The sequence below is a fragment of the Achroia grisella genome, unplaced genomic scaffold, assembly GCF_030625045.1.
Source record: "Achroia grisella isolate CSIRO2021 unplaced genomic scaffold, CSIRO_AGI_Agris_v1 utg487, whole genome shotgun sequence".
In the NCBI taxonomy this organism is placed as follows: Eukaryota; Metazoa; Arthropoda; class Insecta; order Lepidoptera; family Pyralidae; genus Achroia; species Achroia grisella.
In genome coordinates, this window is record NW_026712891.1 from 771,243 (window position 1) to 796,952 (window position 25,710).

General features: G+C 32.7%; 1 protein-coding gene across 1 annotated transcript; it reads left to right on the forward strand.

Moving 5' to 3' along the window:
- Positions 1-4,123: 4,123 nt before the first annotated feature.
- LOC131845891 (uncharacterized) lies at positions 4,124-22,976 on the forward strand. The gene is made up of 5 exons (XM_059195043.1): positions 4,124-4,605; positions 18,365-18,486; positions 19,540-19,687; positions 21,713-21,878; positions 22,114-22,976. The coding sequence occupies exons 1-5, from the start codon at positions 4,430-4,432 to the stop codon at positions 22,948-22,950; spliced, it is 1,449 nt and encodes a 482-aa protein (XP_059051026.1). The 5' UTR covers positions 4,124-4,429; the 3' UTR covers positions 22,951-22,976.
- The last annotated feature ends 2,734 nt before the right edge of the window (positions 22,977-25,710 follow it).

The window sequence follows — 25,710 nt, forward strand, 5'->3', positions numbered from 1 at the left end:
ATACCTACCACTGATGACTATTTGAGCAGGTACAATTAAGTTAAGGTTTAAATTAATATGGTAAGTTAATGTGGGTGCACCGTTTGCATGACCATGTATCCACTTTTATTCTTATAATAAACTGCGCAGAACATACAACTCGACACTCAATTTTGTTATGTTGACTCACTAAATCAACAAATCGAGTGATTTACAATAGTTATTTATTAACTAGCTGTGGTGCTCGCGGCTTCATACGAGTATAATAAACATAATTAAAAACGAAATTTTGAATAATCGACTTACTGTTTCCATTAATTTTTAAATTAAACAGGAAACTGTAACATGTTTATATATCTGACCATGGGCTTATTGCCTCCCTACTTAGCACTAATGTAACATTGTTGATTATGACAGCGATTTCTCATAGACGTGTAATTACAAATATGTATTAAAAAAATATCAAGCCCTATATTCTTTATACCTGATTATTACTAGCTGCATGCTTGGAGATGACTGATAACAATGACTTCTCTATCGGTGGTTACAAATTTGTACCAACACGCTAATGTAGCAATGACCAGAAGTCACTGACCCAGTCAATAAATTGGCGACATTGTAACAAATCGATGGCGCAATGCACTTCCCCTTGCTCCCACTTACGACATTAAAACAATTGAAAAATCACCTATTTCAACCAACCACCAGCTTTCTACGTATTCTGTGTTTGGATTGAAGGATGAAATAAAGGAAAAAAATGACAAACTATAGAGGCATGACATTTAATTTTAATGGGAAGGCAGAAATAGTTGGCAGCCGCCCATGATAACATGAAGTTTTAGGTGTTGTTCAGAGTTATAAAAAAAAGAAAAGAACTGTTGGCCTTATTGTTATCAGGTCTACCTCCAGGGGGTTTCTTTTGGAATTCACATTAATACTTTTTTAATTCGCCACAATGTACTAAATGACCTGATTTCAACCGCAGTCTTTTGTCCTTCACCGGTGCCTCCAGAGCGTAAGGCATTAACACGTCGGTGCCTTTGACCTAACGGTAATTTTATCGATTACTATGGCCAAAGCCAATTTGATGAACTATTCAGCAGGGCCAATCTAAGGAATATAAATAGTTTAAATGAGGAGAAGGGAATTGTTAGTAATGTTGACTGTTGAGCCCATTGCTAGCAATCTACCATGCAGGTTGATCTCCATTCGATTCTCCTTAGAAACCATCATAAAAAATTCCTGATAAATTTGTCACGAGGGGCAAACTGACCTAATCTCATGTTCATCATATCAACCTCCACCGGTGCCCCGCCAGCGTAAACCGTGAGCCCAGTCGGGTGCACCATTCCAATATCATCTATTAAAACTAAATTGTTTAATTGGGGCAGTGATGAATTTTGATACCGCACATTAATTGCAAGTATGGTAATTTTTCTGCTGTAAGCTGATATGGATATTGAAGCTCGATAATGTTAATCCATCGAGCTATTCACTAACAACGAAAAAATAATATAAATCACATAAATGTCTCTTTCACGCACCTATAAGAATACCAATCTGAAGAACAAAAGCAGAATATAAATAGTAAGTTTAAGTTTATTATTTGCGACATCATCCCACCACAGGCACCCTTCCAAGTCGCTGGCATTTGGCTGGACTAAAAAAGGCTAAAATTTAAAATTAATTAATGGTGAAATATCTGTCTTACCCATTCCTTCGCACTGAGATGATTTTGTCGATCTCGTTCATTAGAGCAGCTTTTTTCTATATATTCTAATAATTTTTTACCTTTACTAATTTATCGACGTAATGCGTCTTTTTTATTTGCATGACTGTATATCCAATACATAATAATCTGGGCGTTTTACAATATATAGATATATTTACTTATTTCTATCAGTTGTCTAGTATACGTATAACAAAAGTCACATCAAATCAAAATATCTTAATTGAATTTGGTTAATTACAAACTTTTATATGTCATATCTACTAAACATAACAATCTTTGATTTGTTTGGGAAAGGCTGTACTGAATTGTCCTGGATTATTCTGGTACGCTATATTATGGTTGAACAATAGGATATGGCAGTGAAATTACAGGGCACGGTGGTATAACACCTTAGTCTTTCGGAATGCCAATAGATGAGTATTATGATGATATCGATAGATCGTGTCATTGTGTGGTATCACATAATGACGCGATGTCCTTGTCACTATTTAAACATACATAGGTGACGGTAGCTACTTACCACCGATTGGACTGTCAGCTAATTTGTCATCCCAATTAAACAAAAAAGACTTACAAATTATTGTAACAACATGTTTTCAATATATTTATTGATAAACTATTTTAAAAATCTTTCATCTTTGCCATCAATGATGCGGTTGTGTATTATATGTATATTTGTAATGTAATATTTCTTAAAATTGTTTTGATATTATTTCATTTAAAAAATAGACCATAATATGAAAGAGGACATTGACTCCTGAAACAATGGTACATACTTCCTCAAAAAGATATAGATACTTGTATAAAAGATGTGTAAAATCAAAATTCATCCGTCATCATCCAAATTTCACAGCTGCGCGGCGTCATGTAGCTAATAAATAATAAAAATGTTTTAGAATCAAGCATACACCTATTGAAAGCTTCAATTGAGAAAATCAATAAAAAGAAAAGATTGCCAGTCAGTGGATGTAGCGTGGTATGATGGTGGATCGATGAATAAAACACAGAGTCTTATTTTAGGCTACGGGGTGTGGTAAAGGTCTCACAAGTCGCGTGTGTCACGCTATCATCGACCACAATATACCAATATATACGAAATCATAAAAAAATTAAGTGTACATATGCTTATTCCCCAAAAATCAAAATTATATATTTACTTCTCTCTCTCTAATTCAATACATTTATGTATCATAAATAATATAAAATTATGAAATCTAGACAAGGATAGTTTGATGATTATTATTGTGCAATAATAGGAACATTATTATTATTGCACAATGACAGCACAAATGATGATGGATCAAACGGGGATTGAAATTAAAACGGCCTGAGCCGAGATTCGAACCCCTAACGGTGCACTCAGACTAAAGTCGTAACCGTCATGCTGGAGTTGGTCTTCAGCCGCTCCATAAGTCCTTCCGCGAGTTTGGACTGCCATCTGCACTCACCCCTATCGTCCGGTGAAGCTGTAAGGCCAGCTGCGGACAACAGCATTAGAGTAGTCCGAAAAAAAAGCTCAATGTACAACCACAGCTTGCTCCTTGTAGGGTGAACCGTACTTACTTCAATACTCCTGTACATTAACTTAGTTAATTTTTTAATAAGTTACCCAGATATTATATATCAAACACTGAACTTGAGCGCAAAATCACATACAGCTAGACACATTTTTTTTATTTATATCCTTTAACATTACAATACCATAACAGACAATCCAAATATGTGTTGCAACTTACTACAAATTAGTAAAAAATAGAATGGAATAAGAATAGTATCCACCTACCCAAAATTCCATTTGACGCAAGACGTGTATCTAAACCACAACGCCGCCATCATCGAAGGTCAGGTCAGGGTATTATCTAAATTTTTTTACAAGTTGTTCCACCTATAATTTCATATTTAGATAGGTACATAGATTTCATAATTGATGAAGTTGACACTACGCTTCTAATGTACTTCAAGGCGCTATTCTATTATATTTTCCAAAGTTTACACGACCTTCGCCTTTCTGCGTGTTACGTAGACCGACACAGGCATGGCGTCATCACCAGACTTTAGCAAATACATAAACTACAGAATTTATGTCTACCCATCTATGAAACCTTATCCACATTTGGTAAGTTGTAAGTCGCATCCATTCAATGTCAGTAAATCTTATTAGAACTAATTGAAGTGACTAATGACGCATTGTAATTAAACATAAATACCGTGTATTGATTAAGTATCTTCTTTAAGTAATTTACACGTTAATGGGAAAAAATTTCAAGTATATCTTTACTTTGGCATGGATATCGTACTTTGCTTTCAGAAACTTTCGTCGGGTAACAGTGCATTGTTTATTCTAGCACTAAATTTACAATGCAGTAATATTCTCTGTTACGTCTATGACGTGGTCAGTTGGAGACGCGGCAGTATCTGACATAGTGGTGGTGGTAGCTAGCGCTAGCGGCAATGTGTTCGATAATTCTGTACATTAGTTTGCTTCAACTCGCGACGCCGAGCGCCGCGACGCTGTATATACAATCATTTGCTTTCATACTCACGAAAACAAACACTGTTATTATCTAACTTGATAAAAGCATTACAACACGTTATCAGCGACGATATCAAACCTGCTAGTGAACCAACCAACGATATCATACCAACCTACTGATAAATTGCAAAGTGCTTCGTTGTGTATTATGTAAAAATCTGTATAGTGACCCTCTGGAGACAATTATGGCTACCACTGCAGGTGCTCGCAAGACGATCTCTATCTACAACTACCCTGACCATCTAAACCCCTTTCGGGAGGAGGACAACCATAATAAGATCAGATTTTGGACTATAAACAGAAAACTCACCAGATCGAACAGCATCAGTTTTTCTGGATTTAAGGACATCAGAAACTCATGGTAAGTATCTACTTATATGCATACCCTGAAAATATCCATATGTCCGTAACTGAAATTATTCATTAAAATTCCACAGCGAGTGCCTGAAACTAGACTGATGTTTAAACAAATTTATATATAATATGTAACTTCTTGCTCAGCACTAATCTCAAGAGTGTAATATTCGCCCACTATTACCTATAGTTGTAGAGTTTTATTTTATGTTCTCCTTCTATTACAATGTAAAATTATTCATTGATCCCCAATTGCCTCTTAGACATCATAAGAGAAAAAAAAGTATAGGCACATTGTATTCTTGCGGAGTCCGTCGCCTCATACGGAAATTGCAATGAAGTTGTCGACAATTGTAGTTAAGCATAGGTGTTTATTTAAGATTTAAACTCGTGTCATGACTATAACCGCACCTGTGTTATACGTCATAATTTCAGACTAAAATTATTCAAAAACAGACGCTAATTGTCATTGAATGACTCTTTGGAATACCTAAAATAAGTGTCGTAACAATCACTATATGATTACAAGAGTTCTTTTAGTTTACATTACACTATAGTTGTCTGCCCTGGCTTTACCATGTAAAGCCAGGACGTTCTTTCATCAATCTGGAAAATTAAATTAATGACATAATTCTCTTACAGTACGACAGCAATTGTTATATGGATATTTTAACCAAAGTTACTCACCTTTCAATACGATATCTGATAAATACCTTGCCTTGACAATTATAAACATATGAAAATAACTGGGTCTGTTTGTAGGTGCGAGTAACCATTATAACAATATTCCCTGTTTGATTTTAGAGTTTTTTTACACCTATGTATGTAGAACTAATAAACAAATAATATTACATATAGATTGCAATTCATTTAAATGGAAGGATAGCGGTCTAATCTGTTTGTGACGTTTTTCTTTTAACCATTTTAATAAAAAACAACAACATTGACCTGGTTGATGGATGTATGTCAATCAACGAAGTCAACAGTAATGTTCATGACGTTCTATGCCTCCAAAAATATCATATAAAGACAATAAACATGTTTAAAATATTTGTTAGGATCGATCATAACGAGAGTCTAACTCGAGTATTTCTCTACAGCTACGAGTTTCTCAGCTTTTTTTATTTATATACTATTAAGTAGCATGTATCCCCATGTACCGCCATTATATCCGTCATACTCGTGAACGGGTGCTGCTTATGGGGACGGGTCACTGGTCGGTTACGAACACTGATTACACTATTTGCTCGTAAACATGTACAACATTTATTTGAAAAGAATACGAGCTGAGTTTCTTGTCAGTTCTTCTCATCTCGAAATCACTCCGAACTGACTGTAGATTTGTCAAATCTCATAAGAGTCTGTAATAGACATACATAAATAAAGATATTTTTATTTTAAATTTATAGTAAATAGTCATTAAAGGCGTTAGTTACAGTATCTCAGGTATGTTATCGCCATGTACAAAAATTATCCTGCATATCCAGAATCTGATTGTTATAAACTTACCTAGTTACCTAACTAGGGAATTACGTTGCATAATAAAATACATGTATAACAATACTTATTTTTATTCGAAAACACAATTGACATGTATCTTCTAATCAGTCATATAAGGATACTAGCAGTACCTACAACAGTTACTAAGTGAGTTAATGTGAACACGATTTGGCACCCCATCAAACAGTGTTTTGCATTTGTAGGTACAACATACTTTTAGATTCAGTGTATAAAAAAAATTAAAGATGTTTACGTATAAAATTAATTTATAATATCAGCACAAAAATATATAATATAATAATGATTCATTACACTAACGCGAAATACAAATGCCCAAGTAAAGTAATAAAGGTAACTACAATACAAATTATTTCTTTACTAGCTGGATTAAATCAGTTTCATACAATTATGTCAAATAAATAATTCGAAGATATCTGATTTGTTTTCTGGGTTTTGTGATTCTGATCTGAACCCATCTTTGTGTAAAGTCGATGAAATTTATAATGCTGATAGTCTATAAAGCTGAAAATAATTTAGTGTTGCTGAAATATTGTATTCTGATTTGTGTATTAATTTCCAATTTGGAGCTATGAATAGAACAGTTATTTTTTTGGAAAATAACCAATTGAAACCGATATAATGTAATCTGATAAGTCTAAAGTTATCAAATTACCTACCTACCTAAACTGCCTAGAGATGTACCTATGTATTTATATCAAATTAGATGACTTGCGCAGCTTAGTCTACGTTTGCGTTTGCATTTTACCTGTTTTTGCAACATTTTTAATTGCATTTCCACTCCTATTTATCGTAGCGTTATATATGTAGCTAATAAAACTCATAAATAGCGTAGCTTTCTATTTGCAAAAGAATTTAAATCGGTTCAGTAGACTAACCTACAAACTCATAACTTTGTCTCTTTTAGAATAGATAAATTAATTTAATATTGACACGACGATTTTATAAAATAACAGAATCACTTTCTTTTATAAACCTTGTATCTGTATAAATTGTCTATATACTTTTCGGCAGGAATAAAAGAAGCCTTTGAATTGATTTCTCATAAGTGTTGTACGGTATAAGAGGATGTAGTATTAGGTTCATAAAAATATACCTACTGAAGATAATAATCAATTTTGTGGTTGATATTTTTTATCTATAACCAGCAATATTAAACATGGACTTAAATTTCTGTATATAAATATCCTTTTTATCAGTATCTAATATTCAATAATAGAATGTTTATTTGTAGTTATACGCTGTCATAAGGACATGCCAGACATAACATGCGTCATGTGTTGTTTTAAAACTCGTACGTGATTGATATTTTATTAGTAATAATACGTGTTTAAAATTACACACAAAATACCATACTCTTAACAGAATGGCTGATTCCAAAACAGAAATAGCTACGTAGGTACTCGTAGTTATATACGGTACAGTTAATTCGGTCGGCTCTAAAACTTTATATCTATTTCTTATCGCCTAATTATTGGTTTAAACCTTGGCAATTACGCTATTGCCTAAGACAGATTACACACAATGCTAAAATCGGAAGCAATATCGGACCTAAGATAGTTATCCTGTGTAGGATATTGTTTCTGAGCACACACAAAACGATTTAGGATGCTTAATAGCGAAATAGAGAAATTAAAACCGATTTCTCATGGTATTTCCAACATGCCGATTTTTGTTTGTTTGCATGTACAAGAAAAATAATCGTATGACTGTATAGGCTAGAATTGTCGCGTATATAAATAGTAAACGACCTTCACACTAAAATCAGGGGCAATGATGCCCCTATAAAGGCCGTATATGCCAAAGAAGCGATAACTCTAGTCTAAACAATTAATCAATTAGTGTACGATACACGTCCGAAACAAAATAAGTACTTACATTAAATAACGTAAGAACGTTATTTATATTACCTAATTCACAAAGATACTACAGATTCTATAAAGTACTATATATTAACAACAGCTAGAGAATGGTTACTGAACACCTTATATTTTTATATATATAGCATACTGTATTACAACAAGTTGCGCTTATAAAGTGACAAACACATAGGTAAACAGGTCTAGGTAATGACAATCGTTATCATTTAATTTTATTTAAGTATATCTATTGTAACCGTACATTGAAACTCGATGTATTACGGTTGCGAGTCTGTTACGGTAACCCACTTAATAGTTCAGCACACTTGCCGGTGATTTCATACTTTTACCACCTATTAAATCTAAGGCAATTAATACCTGATAACTAATTAATGAGCCTGTTTTACTTTAAAAGTAATTGATCTAAAAATTCTGCTAATTTTTTTTAGAATTGTTTGAAGTTAGCATTTACATATAGGTACCTACAAAATTTTAGAGAAGTACCTATTACTAGCTAGCTAGTTTTGGATGAGAAGAATAAAACGTACTCTGTTGCGTTTAACGTCAGGATATTTGTATAGTGTCTATAATGTTAACCAAAACTTTGTACTTGTACAAAGTCATCTGTATGAGTACTTGAGTCTCACTTATTTCACACGCCAAGCTGTGCTTCCGTTGAAGGTTGAGATAAGGTAGTAGAAATACACAATATGTACTAATGACAACTTAGTCCTCTGGAACGGCAAGGCATGACTACACCACGGGTATTAAATGATGCCCGTGGTGCTTTTCATGTACATAGGCAACGGTTACTACGCTTACTGTCATATAAACCATTAGCTTTTTTAACATGGTCTATAAATAAAAAACAATATTTACCTATAAGTTACATAAAAATTGTAGATGCTTTTGATTTAAAAATCTAAATGTTGACAACAACATCGATCCAAATGTTAACAATCAAATTGATGTAGTAAATATTGCAGTATTTTAAAAATACTCCAATTCTCCCCGATCTTGTGTTATAGAGGAAACCCAATATGAGCCCAAATTTTAGAGTCTGAGAACATTAAAAGTACAAACGTAGTTAGTCTCTTCAATCGAAGATGAACGTTTGCTTTTGCTGGGACTATAAAAAGGAGCAGTATGAAATACTGGTAGTTATCTTCGATATCAAGTCTCAGTTTTATAAATATGTATATGTTTTAGTTTTCGTTTAATACACCTAACTAATGGTACTATATATCATACATACTTATGATAATATTTACCTACTGATAAACCAACAGCATACAATCAACGCAATAATATGTATGTACTTCTTTCAATTATCTTTAATACAAGAAATCGCAGTTGCCAATAGACAATTATATACTGCTCTTGATTATTTAATAACTACAAGTGCTATACTAGATCGTTCAGCTCATCAGATCAGTATTTTTTTGTATCAATCCGACATTCTAGAAAGGAAATTAATAGAAAAAGCAGCTCTAGCAAAAGGAACTAATTTTTTAAAGTATGGCATTAGATAGATAGGATAGATAATTAACATTACTAACCAATAACATATATTCACTCACTCTATATATTAGTGAAGCACACCTAGGGTAGGTGTAATCTAGTAAAACTAGATTACACCTACCCTAGGCGTCAACAGTCCATAGGCGTCCTAGTAGTCAATAAAACTAGTGTAATCTTGTAACTCAAAATTGTTTAATCAATGTTATGGCCTCTGACCCTGACATCAACCTCTATTTTATATGTACTGAAAGATCTGGAAATAGTAAATTTACTGTGATTATATTTCCACGAACAAACATTACCTACCTACGTCCCTAGCAATCGAATGGAGTTGGCCCAAATCCAAACTACATCATATGTTTTAATTACTGTTGTTTGTTGTTCAAACAGAGGTCTTATTATATTGTTATCATTAAAATTATAATACCAATATTCAATTTTTAGTATATATAGTTCAATATATGTATATCCTAAAATATGCGACTATATGTATGCTTGGGGCTAGATGGCGCTGTGTGATTTATACAGAAATATTATTAATTGCAACTGTTTAAAACCTAAAATTTTGTGGTAATATACGAACTATTTAACCGTAACACATGCGAACCGCTCGCACCTGCAACTCTAAAATTATTAATAAAACGTCACAAAACCGGCCACTTTTAATCCGTAAGAATTAATATATGTTCATAACATAGTTACATAATTAGGTCCTATTCCTTAGGATTGTTTATATATATTAGTTATAATCTAAATGGGAAGATAACATTCCCATAAGAATAGGTAGGTATTTATCAATTTATTTTCCCCGAATATTTTTAGTAACTACTGATAGGTATTGTAAAAGTTAATCTGTCTGTTTGTTTCCTTCTTACGAATAAAGGATTTAATGGAACGAGGACAGTTAACCTTAAATATCTTAATAAGCAGACGAACTCCGCTAAGTAATAAATACTTATGTCATAACTTAAATATACACATTCAATACAACCATTAATTATACATATTATGTATATGCATAAAACCGCCGGAAGAATGTACATATACCTATTAAATGAAAACCCGTTGCGTGGTTGAGAAGTATGCAGAGAAAAGACAATCGAATACAGCTATTTTTTAATGTATATTTATAATATTAGATATTATCGTTTCACTCGCAATTGAGATGATTTTTTATAAATTATTCAATAAATGATACAACTACTCACTGTTATATTTGTAACCTTCATGTTTGTCTGGAACAATTTATATTTATTAAGCAGACAACACAGTAACACAATACTGCAAGGATGATACGTTTTATAGTGGAATGTATACTTATGTTTAAGTTCATAAGCCAAGAACGAACGCAAATTTCTGGCAATACCTACACATCGAAGATCACATGGCTGGTGTCACACATAATGAATAATTAAATTCTATGTAGGTACCTACATACATACAGTCGCGGTTGCGAAACAATGGCATGTATAATAAACAGCAACTGTCGTTTGTATGTTGATTATATATTTATTTATTAATTACTTTTTCAACATAGTACTAATGTATATAATATACTTAATTGACAGTTCAAATTCTTATTTCTACTTACAGTAAATATTAAAATACTTATCTCATTTAGTAACATACTTATTAATAAACTGTATCATTCTATACCTCGTCTATTTCTGGTCTTAATACCAAAACATCAAAAATGTAAATACACAAAGTCCTTTCTTGTCATAAAATAAGTAAGTCTAGTTTGATTAACATGTCCATTCTCTATGTCTATACAAGATGCAAATTCTAATTTTTAATTATTGTAATTTCGGTTTAATTTATGAGCATTCATATCAGGTAATTACAAAACAGTAACAAGATACATTCATTGGTCTCTTAAAAGCGGAATTATAGGAAGCGGTTAATAGAGTCAAATAGAGGTACCTATAGCAAGATCCAAATTAACAAAGAATAGAGTTGATTCAATTTGGGTATCACAATCGGATATAGCGGGTTGCACACTACTTCTGTGCAGTCCGTCTATATCTGATTTTGATCTTTATCACTAAATTTAAATCTTCTCTACTTCTACTTCTACTTCGCTACATAATGCGGTCTCTAGCCATTACCATCCATTGACTATCTGTGAGAATCTCCAAAAGGCATGAGGCTAACGGTCTGAAAAAAGTTGTCTATGAATCACGCCGGCTTGTCCTAAACATTACATTTCGATATCTATATCCGCACATAAGTATAATAATTGTCATAATAATAATCTCAGCTAAATCTCAGCTAAATAAAATAATAATAATCTCAGGACAATTCACACAGCGCATTTACATTTAGACCCAAGTTAAGCTAGCTAAAGCTTGCGTTATGGATACTAGATAACTGATACAAATGCATATTTTTTTTGTAAATACATACACATTACACATGGAGAACACCCAGACCTATACAAATAATCATACTCATTAATACAAATGTTTATGCCGTGCGAGGAATCGAACGCGCGACCATCTGAAGTGTGCAAAACCGCTAGACCACCGAGCCCGTCAATAAATATAATAATTTAAAAGAACAACACGCAAGTTTCTTTCTCGTTCTTATTGTGAGGACTCTGCTTTCCGAATTTTAGGAAGAATAAAAAAATGTGACCATATTAAGCCACATTTTTTTTATTCTACTCTAGTATTCAAATTATAGTTCTGAATAAAGAATCCTCCTTATTCTTTAAGAATGTAGATGTTCTGAACGTGGAAACATAAATGAGAAAAAAACTATTATTGGGGGACTTTATCATGGTAACATAATCCAAAACATTAATCCTTAGATTCTTTGTGTTTTATCTGCGTTAATATCAGAAACGACTTAAATGATTTGAGTGCGGTTTTCACTAAATTATTGTGATAAGCTTCACATAAAATTTGCTGTTTGTTTTATTCTAATCAATTTACATTATAGTCTATGTAATTTAATGTTACAATGTCGCGAGATCAGCCATCACCTAATAATTTAAACGTAAACAAATTATATATGTATGTATCGGTATTCGGAAGAAATTAACTTACTCTACATGGTATAAAAACGGGAGAAACAGAAAACCGAATACAAGTAGTATTTAAAATAATAAAATTAAACCTGTCAATGATGTATAACGTATTTAAATGCCTATAAAATAGAAAGTTTAAAGACCTTTGCTGGTCATTGAAACACAAAGAAGTGTTTATAATTACTGAATAATGCATCTAATAACTGTCACTTACTCATTTATTTTAATACTAAACAATGTACAAAGTACACTTGTTGTATGCTAAAGAATGACTTCAGAAAAGATAAAAGAGGATAACGTGAGTCATTTGTTTAGCGATATTATGATGAAACATCTGCAGTGTAGGTAATTACACTGATGATGTTTCAGTACATATAACTAGGTCATGTGGTGTTCATATGGTCATAATTCCATTAGATGAAATTTGTTCGTTAACACTACCTTCAAAGGTCCTAACCTTTCAAGAATATAAAAGAACGGATTGTGTGTACTCGTACGTTAAACGTGCTATCACGCAATGGAATTCAACGAATATAAATAATAATCTTTATATAAGAATATCTAGAAAATGCTTTTTCTAATTACTTACAAGAGCTTTAGTATACAAATTGGTTTTAACGAGGTGAAATAAAAATATATTTTTGTCTTAAGTAAAATTCGTTGTTTATTTGTAATGATTGTGGTAGAGTGGATATACCATACTGTGTCTGATATTAATAACTTCTGGAATATTAAACACGTAAAATCAAATCAAAAATCATTTATTCATGGACGACATTTTAGCCACTTATGAATGTAAAGTTTTTTGTATTTATATTTTTCCCTGCCGGACGGACCCTACCCAATAAAATAACTAATTGTCTCGTACAAGTAAAATTAATTCTGAAGGTTGTATCTATGTAAAGACCAAAAATTTTTGCCACGTGTTAGTGTTCTAGAGTTGTTTAAAATAAGATTTTTACATCTGTTTTCGATATTAGATAATAGGTAAATTGCTAATTACTCTTGAGAACTAAACGACTTAATTGTATCCACACTTGTTCATTTATCTACTCGAACATACGTTGGTTTGCGTCAATTAATTTACTGCATCATCTTCTTAAATGAATTAGATGTTTAATCGTGTTGAATAAGTTCACGACTGGGTCAAACTGGTGTGCACTCAACATACAGTTGTTTACATCCTCTGCATTTGTATGACTGACATAAACGATAAACTACTCATAAACATGCTAGGCGTGAAGATGATCTGCAATGCAAAGTCATTACATTTGACCTTGTCGTATAGTGATATACAGGACCTCGCATTTATATTTCATAGTCAGAGTTTAGAATAACAACATTATCATTACTTTATCTCTCGACTGCAAGCTGTTAGCCAATTGGCAGGATGATTATTTAGGTACTTACATAAGAAAAATTTCGGTACAGAACATTCTTATGCTTACGCTAAGGCGTAAAACAAATAAGAATATTCTGTACTGAAATTTGTAACGATTTCATTGCATAGTTAAAAACATCAATTTTTAAAATAATAATATACATATATATATATATATATATATCATAATATACATATCATAATATACATCAAAATTTATACATAAGTATAGGTATTTCATATTTTGCTAAGATTTCAAACATATTTTTACGTTATCAACAAAAGAGATTTTTGTTAATAATTTTGATTTATTTTAACTAACAGATAATACAAACGTAGATAAGGTAGTATGCAACGTTGCGAGTCTTCAGCAATCAACGTCCTTAACAAGCCATATAGAAGGTTAAACTAAATTCAAAATAATTACTCCACTGAAACAAGTGACTAAATTAGTTAGTATGGAAGATAGAAATAAGTAAATCCTTTCGATTACAAAATGTCATATTACCTAACATCATAAAACAGTCGATTTGAATCACCTTTATTTGGGAGTGTGAATGGATTTTATTATGTTGGAATGGCAAACAAGCAGACTGCCCATCTGATCATGCGGTACTGGATAGCAGAACGGATATTAAATTATAATTTGGCGCCCATGATACCCTGCGTTATTTATACGTTAACATTTCAGAGGACTAAGACGTCATCTCTCCATATTTCACTGCCCTTCCACAGAAACGTAGCTTACAAAGCATATTTTTATGTTATAGTATAGTAGTTATTTAAGAATTTTTCTTCAATATACTGTTATCCGTGGAAAAAATTCAATTTCTTATTATCAGTTATAACTCAAATGTGGAGAAAATGGGAAGAACTTTAGAAGAAAAGGCGCGGAGAGAAGCCCGGAAACTGCTAGAATAGGGTATTGGTAAACTCGAATATATTGAATATCCAGCCCTATACTCCTTCTGGCTATACATTCGATGGGATTTTTTGACCGGTATAATAAGAAAGACTCTGGTAATCACACAGGCAACTTTTTGCAATAACTACAGGTATAAATATACATATTTACTAGCAGACATGGCCACGCGTTGCTGTTAAGGTTCTTGAATAACAATATTGAGACTATAAATTGAGATGTAAGCTATCCTATCTTTCAAGTTGAATCAAATTGCACACAATATGGAAATCAAATTTGCAATCGGTTCAGTAGTTTAAAAGTGTACATCGCGACAAACAACGTGACAGGTAATTTTTATATAAAGATAAGATGGTTTAATTATAAACTTACTATTACATTTTTTTAACGAATGCGTTCAAAATGTCAAAAAACATATTTACAGTGATATCTATAAATTACTTATTCCGCAGCAAGCACTATACCTATTTATCTAAGTAGGTTACATATATCTATATATATCTAAACAGATATATACACAGAAATATAATGATATATTTCTTATTAATTTAATGTCTTGAAATATATTATCAGTAGATAACAAATCTTACCAAAAAAGTGTAGATAACAAAAAACTTGACATCACAACTAATTATCAGTTACAGACAGTTCCGAGATATCTGTTTATAGAACTATACATTAGAGTTTGAATTCACGTATTTTATACATAATATTAAAATTCAACTAATCCTTTAACACGCTGATTAAAAAAATATGTAAGTTACAACAGAATTTAGCAAATTTATAGCTGAGTAATTCTTAAGCGATTTCTTCAATGTTTCAAATATAAATATTTTAAATTTACATGTAAAGTAAAATTATTGTGTCTGAACTATTTATTATATTATTATTTATTTTTACTTATTCCTCACTTATCTAATAGATAGACTTATTAGGGGATCGGACTTCATCGGACACATGACTACCCCTTACCCTGTTGATTTTCATTGATAAGATAAATATTTTTTAAGTTGTCTCAGAATTGTGTCTAAGTAATTTAAAATTTTTGCAGTATAAAACTCAATTTACCAATACAAAATTTTATAGTAAATTCGTTAGTATACGTTTTATAGTAAATTCAGAAACATGAATTCATATCATTTCAAGTAACTAAAATATTAGATTAAAACTAGCTGTCCCGGCAAACGTTGTTTTGCCTTAAAATAAAAAAAAAAAAATAGGTGCGTAGGTGGACTACCCGTAACATTTAGGGGGATGAAAAATAGATGTTGGCCGATTCTCAGACCTACTAAATACGCTCACAAAATTTCATGAGAATCGGTCAAGCTGTTTCGGAGGTGTATGGGAACGAAAACTGTGACACGAGAGTTTTATATATAAGATAACAAAGGAATCAGTATTCTTAAGTCTTGTAGGTATAATGTGCATATTAGATTCGCAGTTCATAATAGAAGGAAATGTTCTAAAACAGTTCACTAAACTTGTTTGTTTGTTTGTGTCGATCCTCGACGCTACTCGTATTTAAGTCCTCAAAGATTTTACAAAGATGAATTTCTATTCTACTAATAATAACAAGCAGTTCTTATTTGATTGATGATCATATTAATATTGTAACATTTAAAAGTTTTATTGAACACCTGGCGAGTTCCAGAAGCATAGTGTGCAAGATATTCTGTCTGTGGGCGATATTATGATGGTCGTTCTTCCATCCGCCCGTCACGGCACAATTGCGGCCGCTCAAGTGGAATCAAGTGCACTAAACTTCCATTACTTTTGTCAGTGTTGCGCCTACAGACATCCGTTACTCGATCGTGAACTCTCACGTACAGTACAGTAAATAACAATATCGAACACGGTACGTGCAGTAACACTAAAGTAACAAAAACACATACCAGAGGATACCTTCTTACCATCACGATTGTTATCTCCGATAAGGAGAGTCATTATCAACTGTCAATATTGTGGTTGACACTTGATCTGCCCAGTTTTCATTGGGTATATGAAGGCATATGGAAGTAATTTTTGGTTTAATATCGGTGTTACCTTCACCGGAGACAGAAAAAAATTGACACATCAGGATTTATTGTGTCGACCAGATTTGAACTTGCGACGTTTTGTAGTAAATCACTATGCGATGACGCTCTAGACAAAATTTCATCAAGACTATACCTGGCTGTAAGCCAGGTAGGTTTGGAATTAAAAAAAAAACAACGCGAAAGCTGTAATGTACTTACATATGTATTCAATGAAAAAGCTGTCGAGCAATCAAATAATATCTAGTAGAATTACACCTTACCTACATTAATTGGTACTAAGTACTAATAAGAACTATTGACCCTATTAGTTTGTTTGTTATGTTATAGTATTGTAATGTTATTCCTAACATTATCCAAAATATGTTACCTTTTTTTACCATGAAGCAACATAATAACCCAGTGAGTCACACAAGACCACTTATTACCACTGAGTATATTTTAGTTGAATATTTGTTTATACAAGAATGAGGAATGTTTATATTATTATTAGGTATAACAATATAGTAATGAGGCCACGTTTGTATACGTATATATTTAGGTTTTGAGTAAGAGTACTGTAATATGAAGAACTTGCGCCAAAAGTATTGCTTTTATTTGCATATTAAATAATCAGACACATAACGTAACGATTGCTAATGCGAATGGATGGGTTTAAATTCCTCAACCTCTCTCTATATGGAGTCTCTCTCTCTCTAACCTCTCTCGATGTTTCAACTAGATTGCATTAGCCGTAATCATGAGCTAACTGGAGTAACAGCGAATGTTGATTGGTGCCGGCAGCTTCTTCAACTACCATACCATATCATTAGATTGTCCTGCGAGAGACCTAGAAATTAGACTGTTAGTAATGATGGCTAATTAACCCATTGCAAACAATATATCATCTCATATCAATTTGATCTTATCATCAGTTTGTCATCCTCCACTGGAGTCGCGCCAGCGTATAGGTACCGTTAGCGCAGGAGTGCACCTCTCCATTATCATACATTAAAAACAACTAAACAAACATACCGTCGCGATTGTTATCATAGATATTATTAGACTGATATCATATATAATCAGAGGCATTGTCAACGGTCGGTGTTGTTGTGAAAACTACACTTGAAATCCTCACATTTCGTTCGGTAGGTATATTTTGAATCTGAAGAGGAAGAGCTGGAACCTACCGGCGCCGTTACTGGGATTATTTTTTTTATATATTAGATTTCCTTCAACGGAGAGTGAGATTTTTTTTGGTATCTGCCAAAATTTAAGGACTCAAATTGACTCAGGGTAGTAACCTCTAAGTCCTGACGCACTCAAAAAAGTATTGAAACTAAAATAGATTTGTTTTCTATTTTCTTATATGTATGTTATACCTATTTCTATATTATATATAAAATATATAAATATATACTATATAAAATATATACTTCTCGAGATTAAAGTGGGCCAAACTATCACGACATGTAATATCAATTTACATTCATTTACAAATGAAATAACTATTCACTTTCAGGAGTTTACGGTCATTTATGAAGAAAGGAAAGAAAGAGCCGCCACAAGAAAAAGATATTAAGCCCCGCAACACATCGGTGAACGGTGCCAACGGTGGTATTGAGTATAGAAGAAATTTTCAAAGTGAGTATTAAAGTAACAAATTATTTATTACTACTCGCGGCGCTACATCAATTATTGATGGAATTTTTAATATTGGTCAACTATTATTTCAATTTATTCATTACAAACGAATTTCTTTATATTATTAGTGCCTTCTTCTTCTTCTTCTTCGTTTCAACGGCAACCAAATACATATATTTAAATATATTTTCCCCAGAACGCCGCGACAATCCTTGCACACTCCGTCGCATCCCTTAGGTCCCCCCTTGTGCAGACTGCTGGGCACAAAGGACAAGCCAGCAGGTGTGCCATAGTCTGGGATGGCGCTCCGCAGTCACAAGCCTCCCTTGAAGCGGCACCCCACTTTACCAAGTTGTACCTGCAGCGGCCCATCTGGGTTCGTAGTCTGTTGAGCGATTTCCAAATGGGCCATTGCAGGTCGCTACCTGGGGGCAGGTGTTCGATTGGTTGGATAAAGTCCAAAGGAGCAGGATGATTTAACTTCCATAAGTCTACTTTGGCTTTATGTGGGTCGTTGGTCAAGGCACTTGTCCCTCTTAAAAAACTCTTCCTGCTTTTTAAGCGGACATCGGGAATAGTGTGGTTATGAAGTGGGTGGCGGGAATCGGTTTCTTGTCTCCTTTTTTCCATCTCGCACAACACCTGTCGTCGAACATCTGGTGGAGCAATTCCTGTGAGTGGATACAGCATATTTAGGGGTGTTGGTTTGAGGCAGCCCGTTATAATACGACATGTCTCATTGAGAGCAATGTCGACCTCTATTATTAGTGCGTATAGAAATTTTTTTCTCTGCTATTTTTGCAATATGGATGCGATGGTTTCTATGAATGATTTTGTATAGTTTCAATTATCTCAAGGTGAAAGTATATACTTTTGATATCTATGTTGACCCTGGATACCATGGTACTTGACAGTCATCAAATGACAGTCGTCCTATGGGCCTAAGGCCAGTTTACTATTCCATTATCTATATATAACGCACAGGTCGCTACCCACATTAATAATAATAGCCTAATTGATACAGTTATTACAAGAACCCTTTATATTTTTTAGATACATCAACGAATCCAGCCCGTACCACCATAGGAGCAGCAGAGAGAGCTGATCGGTACGTGTATGGTGGTTCCATGACGCCCCTACCACGCTCCCGGTTCCAAGAACGCCTGCGCAGCTCTAGCAACTATGAAGTCAACACGCCTAGGTAATAATCAAATACTGTGAAATTATACCGGATACATTATTGCTTAGGGAAACTTAGAAATTGCGTTTAAAGAAAATTAGAGCATACCTAAACGTATAAAGTACTAGTACTATATATTGGTATAGTCAAATTACATTACTTTCAGAAGACATAGCATACTAGAATTATCTTTAATTGTCTTTTCTTTTCTTCTCACTCACTAAGCTTTAAAAATAAATACAATAGACTGGTGATTGGACTATGTTATTGATATACCAAGGATGAATCTAATTTTATTATTTCATACACAAGAATACTTTTCTCAACCACAATTCAGTATACTCTTCTTAGGATATTAGAATATTTTTATTTACCACAAAATAATTATACACATTTGATTATATTATACATATTTGTTCCAAAATGTAACCCTATGAATGTGATGATACACGATAACATTGCGTTCATAGTAATTAACATATTTACAATTACCATAGTATTGCTAACTGCGCAAAATGTAAATAACGTAACTATAATATTAAATTAACGTTATGTAGGTATCTAGATTTACTCCATTAAATACATATAAATTTTCTATATATCGGTAGAAAATATATATCGGTATATATTTTCTTTCTTATGTGTTGTAGTCACTCATTAAAAACATCAAGATCTGTGGAGTCTCTTCGGACTATACGTAATTTCTTCGCAGCGATTCATCCTTGTTATTAATTATTTATCTCAGGTAGTATTACGCAGAGAACAAAATATAGGCGTAATAAAAATAATACGACCTTATTAACATTGACCTAGGGTCAAATATCACATAAATGCACAAACAATTTGCTTACATTGTTATGTAAATAGATACAATGAATGGCCAAAGTGCGCTGCATTGTAGGTATAATATATGTAATATACTCATGCATACTACTAATGATTAATACATCATCTTTTGTACTACATGATATTCATTCTTTTTTCATTTATGTAACTGGAATGGCAATCATGCTGACGGACCACAATTCAGCATCAGCTAAGACCCTAGTCTAACCCTAAGTTGGTCTCGGACAGTACGGTGTTAGAGAAGCTTTCTCCCGCGTACACTTAGATTGTGGGCTGAACTACCTACTGAGGTTTTCTCGCGAGATTGCAGCATAGGGTTTTTTAAGAAGAGTATATTAAGGTTTCTTACGGGTCGACAATGCGCACGTGACATCCCTGGTGCTACAGGCGTCCATAGGCTATGATAACCATTTACCATCAAATGGGCCGTACACATGTTTGTCACCATCGTGGTATAAAAAAAGTTACATGAATAGCACCTCGTTATCATGATATCACGATATCATGATAACGAGGATGTCAAAATCCATAACCTGTAATTTCACTTCATTATCTCATCTACCTTCAACCGAAACTTACAAAGTTGCTTGGATTGTAGAACAGGTGTACTCTGCCTACCTAACCTACCTACCTAATACTACTAAATGTACAGTATGTATCTATTGACGTCGTCTATTGCTAGGAGAGCAATTAGCCTATCATCAATGTAGGCTAGACAGTTGTTGTAGGAATTAGAGCTTCAGTGGAAGTACTATTTATTGTAATTGAAACCTTCAAAAGTAGAATATGATGTTATTATTTCCGTTTAGCCCGACAGGGAGGGAATTTCATTTTTAAGGGGGTCAATTCGAAAATGGATACGACACGAGTTTAACCCTTTCGCACTGGGCCTTTTAAATGCAATATTATATAATATACATTGCGTTGCCAAATTTAATGAAACTAGCAAATTCTTAAATGACTGTTTTATCCCTAAAGTAAAATTATAAATTAATATAGAGAAATGTTTATAAAAATTATTTGGTATTTTAATTTCAGTTTTTCATTATATGATTTGCCAATTTACTAACTGTAATCCGTTGACAATTTCCTAAATTCCAATTATGGACGGGGGGGGACATAATATTTTTAAAAATGCTAACATAGAGGTATACTATTATATACCGTTTTATTTTCCGTAATTCCTATATTTAATTTCAGTGGCACACCTCGCATGGCTCGCAGTGAAATATCAGGCTCGCGGACGAGCGTAGGGAGTACAAATCCGTTTGATGAAGACGAACCAATTCCACCCGTGAGAGCACCACGCCGTAAAAAGCGTACTGCTCCCTTGCCACCAAGGGCCGCAGTCACTGCTGATATTTCGGTACTTAACATTTATGTAGCTATTATTATAATACTACGATAAGACATAACAGTCAAACGATTCGGTCTATTTACCTATCTTTATAACCAGGGTATGCGATTCATTCATTTCTTTGTCGTTAATATAGAATTCTTTTTCACTAAGCACTTATTAAATATTATTTTTATAATATTTTGCGACATTAAACAGTGTAAATACAGTATTTAAAATAACATTTGCATTTTGTGATTTCTAGGTAAAGAATGAAACATCAGTCAATGAAAAACAAAAACCCAATGCTGACGATGATTTAGACGATATAAACTGTAACATTGAATTAAAAATTGTTGAAGACGAAGACCTAAACAAGAAGATACAGGAATTTACTGCATCTGAGAGCATTAAAGAAGAATCCAACAAGGAACCTCATACGGGTACTTCCGTAAATAGTCAAGCCTTAGAAAAAGATGCCGATATAACACAAATTAACAAGCCAAAAACACAGCAAAATACCGAAGACACAATAAGACATGCAGATTCAAATGATGACATTCTTAATAATACGGAATTTGCCAAAGTAAACATTGTAAAATACAGAAGAAATTCAAGCATTAATGAAGACGACATTAAGCTGAGACGAGGAAACTTGGAAGACTTTCATGCACTCTCCAATAAAAGAAGCAAGAGCCTCACGAATACATCGGACGATAGTTATGTACATTACGATATAAATTTAAACGACGATAAACTATATATTGATGATAATGGGAACGACGGACCGCAAAAAGTAGTATGCAAAGTGTATGAAAATACTTCAAGGAAACAAAGCGTTGGCGCAATTTCAAACACCGAAAAAGAATTTATGGAAATCGATGAAGCCACTAGAAATCTTGAAAGAGAAATAAGTAAACTTAATACAGCACTTGCTGATGATGTACAATTTACTGTACAAAAGCGGGCGTCCTCAGATACAAAGCAATTATCTGATAAGAACGACATTTCATCCCCAAATCCAATACCAAAACCGAGAAGAAGTCATCATGGGGACATTAGTTGGTCAATAAGTAACGAAAATGGCAACATCTATACTTAAGCTACAATTATAAACAAACACAAAAATTACATACACGTTACGATTTAGACGTTTTTTAACATGTGAAGATTGAAAAAACAAATAAAAATGTTTAAACTGAACATTGCCTCTCCATGGCCGAGGGAATCGTTACTTGTCAAATATCATAAAAATGTATCCCATAACATGATCTATTTATAAGAAATTACTTTAATTTCAGTTTTATAACGATATCCGTACGTAATAGTGGTTATTTGCTCAGTTGCCATACCAACAAACGTCTTGAAAACTTGTTTTGTGCGATATACGATCGTATGCAGTTATGCACAAGTAGATACTACTTTTTATTAATGGCAACTTCTTACTTCTTGACTCTTATATGTATAATCTTATAATATTCATAGGAAAATTAATATACTAATTACTGCGCAGATGACGCTCCAATAGCACTGTTGTCGGTATCAGTATCTTTCGTTTACAATAGTGGTAAACGGATGGATAGACAGTTTGACAGCTGGGTGAAAGCAATATTGTTCCGTTTTGCAATTTGGATACGGAACGGAAAATATTGGTCGCTTGTATTTTTCTTTATATAATAGGTACGCTTTTATAGATGTAGTACCACACGACGATATACAGATATTTTATATAAGAGCTTAAAATCTAAATATTATATAAAAATTATTTTAGCATTAATTGGATCTCATGACTTTCGTAATACATGCCAAACAAAACGAGCCTTTCGGAACTATCAGTATAACTATGGAAAAAGTGCAATGCGATGTCGCCATCGACGAAATCTAATAAAAGAAGCGGATAGCCATCAAAACCCATTGAACACACTCTAGCAGTCCACTACTATTGTGGGTTTAGTTATTTTGTCTCTTGTAATGTAAATATTGTCGCTGTAGGCACTTATATTAGTAATTTATTTTATTTTTACGTATCATAAAATACATTGCATATTATAGCATAGAAGTAGATATACATTTCTGCCATAGATAAATACATATATCATTACAGAGTAAGATATTGTGATAACTATGCATTGAGTTTGAGTTACACTAATAATAGTACTAATATATAATTAAATGGGAGTATTTGCAATAATGAGTAAGTGTTACTGATATGTGATAAAACTGCATGAGAATAAATAGTCCTGTGATATGACATAGTTACAAGAAAAATTCATTTTCATATATATAAAAAAAAGTGAAGCGAGTTAAGAAAAGGATACTTGCAGATACATAAATGTAACTTACCGAGTGGAATCTCGGCCTAGTTAAAAGATGTATTTTTTTCTATAACTTATTACAGGCAAGTAGGTAGAACCTAATTCGTGGTCCAAAGAAACGGCAATGGGTTTGTAGTATAAAAAACGGTTTTTCTTGAATGTCGATTTCATCGTTCTGGTGCATATATTTTATCCTTTTAATCAATCAAAGAAAAAATTGTTATATATTGTGCACCCACACAGACAACGCGTACTTGTAGAAAAGTAACACCTCACGCAAACTGTCTTTGTTTGTATCTTTCGCTCTGTATATTTATGAATCGTTTGATATGACTAAAGAAACTACACTTCGATAATTAATAGCACCTAAAGTTGAAAGTATAAATTGTACATATATATATATATGTAGCACGAAAGTTTACTATTGTTATATTAAAAATGTTACTATTGTTATAAACGCGTATAATCTGTTTGCAATAATAAATAATAAATATATTTCAATTTAGTTAATAATTCACGAGCGTCTATCTGTTTAATTCCAAAAATTCATTTAGTAACATACAATGTAGTATAATGCCTTGGTGGAAACATAAAACAATACTATACGCATAGAAATATATGTACATAATAATATTATAATATAAAAAAATATACTATATTATCAGTTATTGGATCATAGGTAGATTTTCAACTCGTAATTACAGAATAGGGACAAAAACTAACAAAACCACATTATTCTACATAAGATGTTTCATATATTTAATAACACCAAAAATGCATTCAAGTAGCCTTGATCAAATATAATTGATAATTTTTCTTAGAATGATTTCATTTATTAAGTCAATTTAGAAGTATAATGTAATATAATGTACTAGATTACTATTTATATAATTGTTTTCATGTTGGGATTATAATTATTGTTCCTTATTTCAGTCACTGTTATTTAATAAATATAATTATTGGTAACATAATGTTTCTATTTACTATCCTTATTACACTAAAGAATTTAAGAATATAAATATAAGAATGCCATGATATTATGTCCTGTCATATGCAAGATCCTGAAAACTGTTTTATCAAATCTAAAGACCCAAACGAAAAAGGGTCTATAGTAACATTGGTTAATGAACTGTTCTTTAATTATGCTGGTTAGAAAGTGTTGCTATTTCTTTAAAATAAAGATCCTTTTCTAACTACGCACGCTCCTATTCCTTAGAATTAAAGTATCTTGTCCATATACACTGTAATTTTACTGCCCTTCCATTCGGTTCATCAACAGCTTACTGAACAAGCTGGTTGAGGCACCCACGCAGACTACTTTGTACATAGTAATTTTAATTAACTAAAATACATATATTAAAACGAGATACAAACAGAATGTTTGACTACTATTGTAAATAATTAATGTAATTTTTTACATTAATTATTTACGATTTAAGGTCACGATTGATTACTATAAGGTATCTTACCTTCATCGAACTATCTATTCCCAGGCTTGTATAAGGTCGTTAAATTTATACTAGATGCCTAATGGACCAGTAATAAAT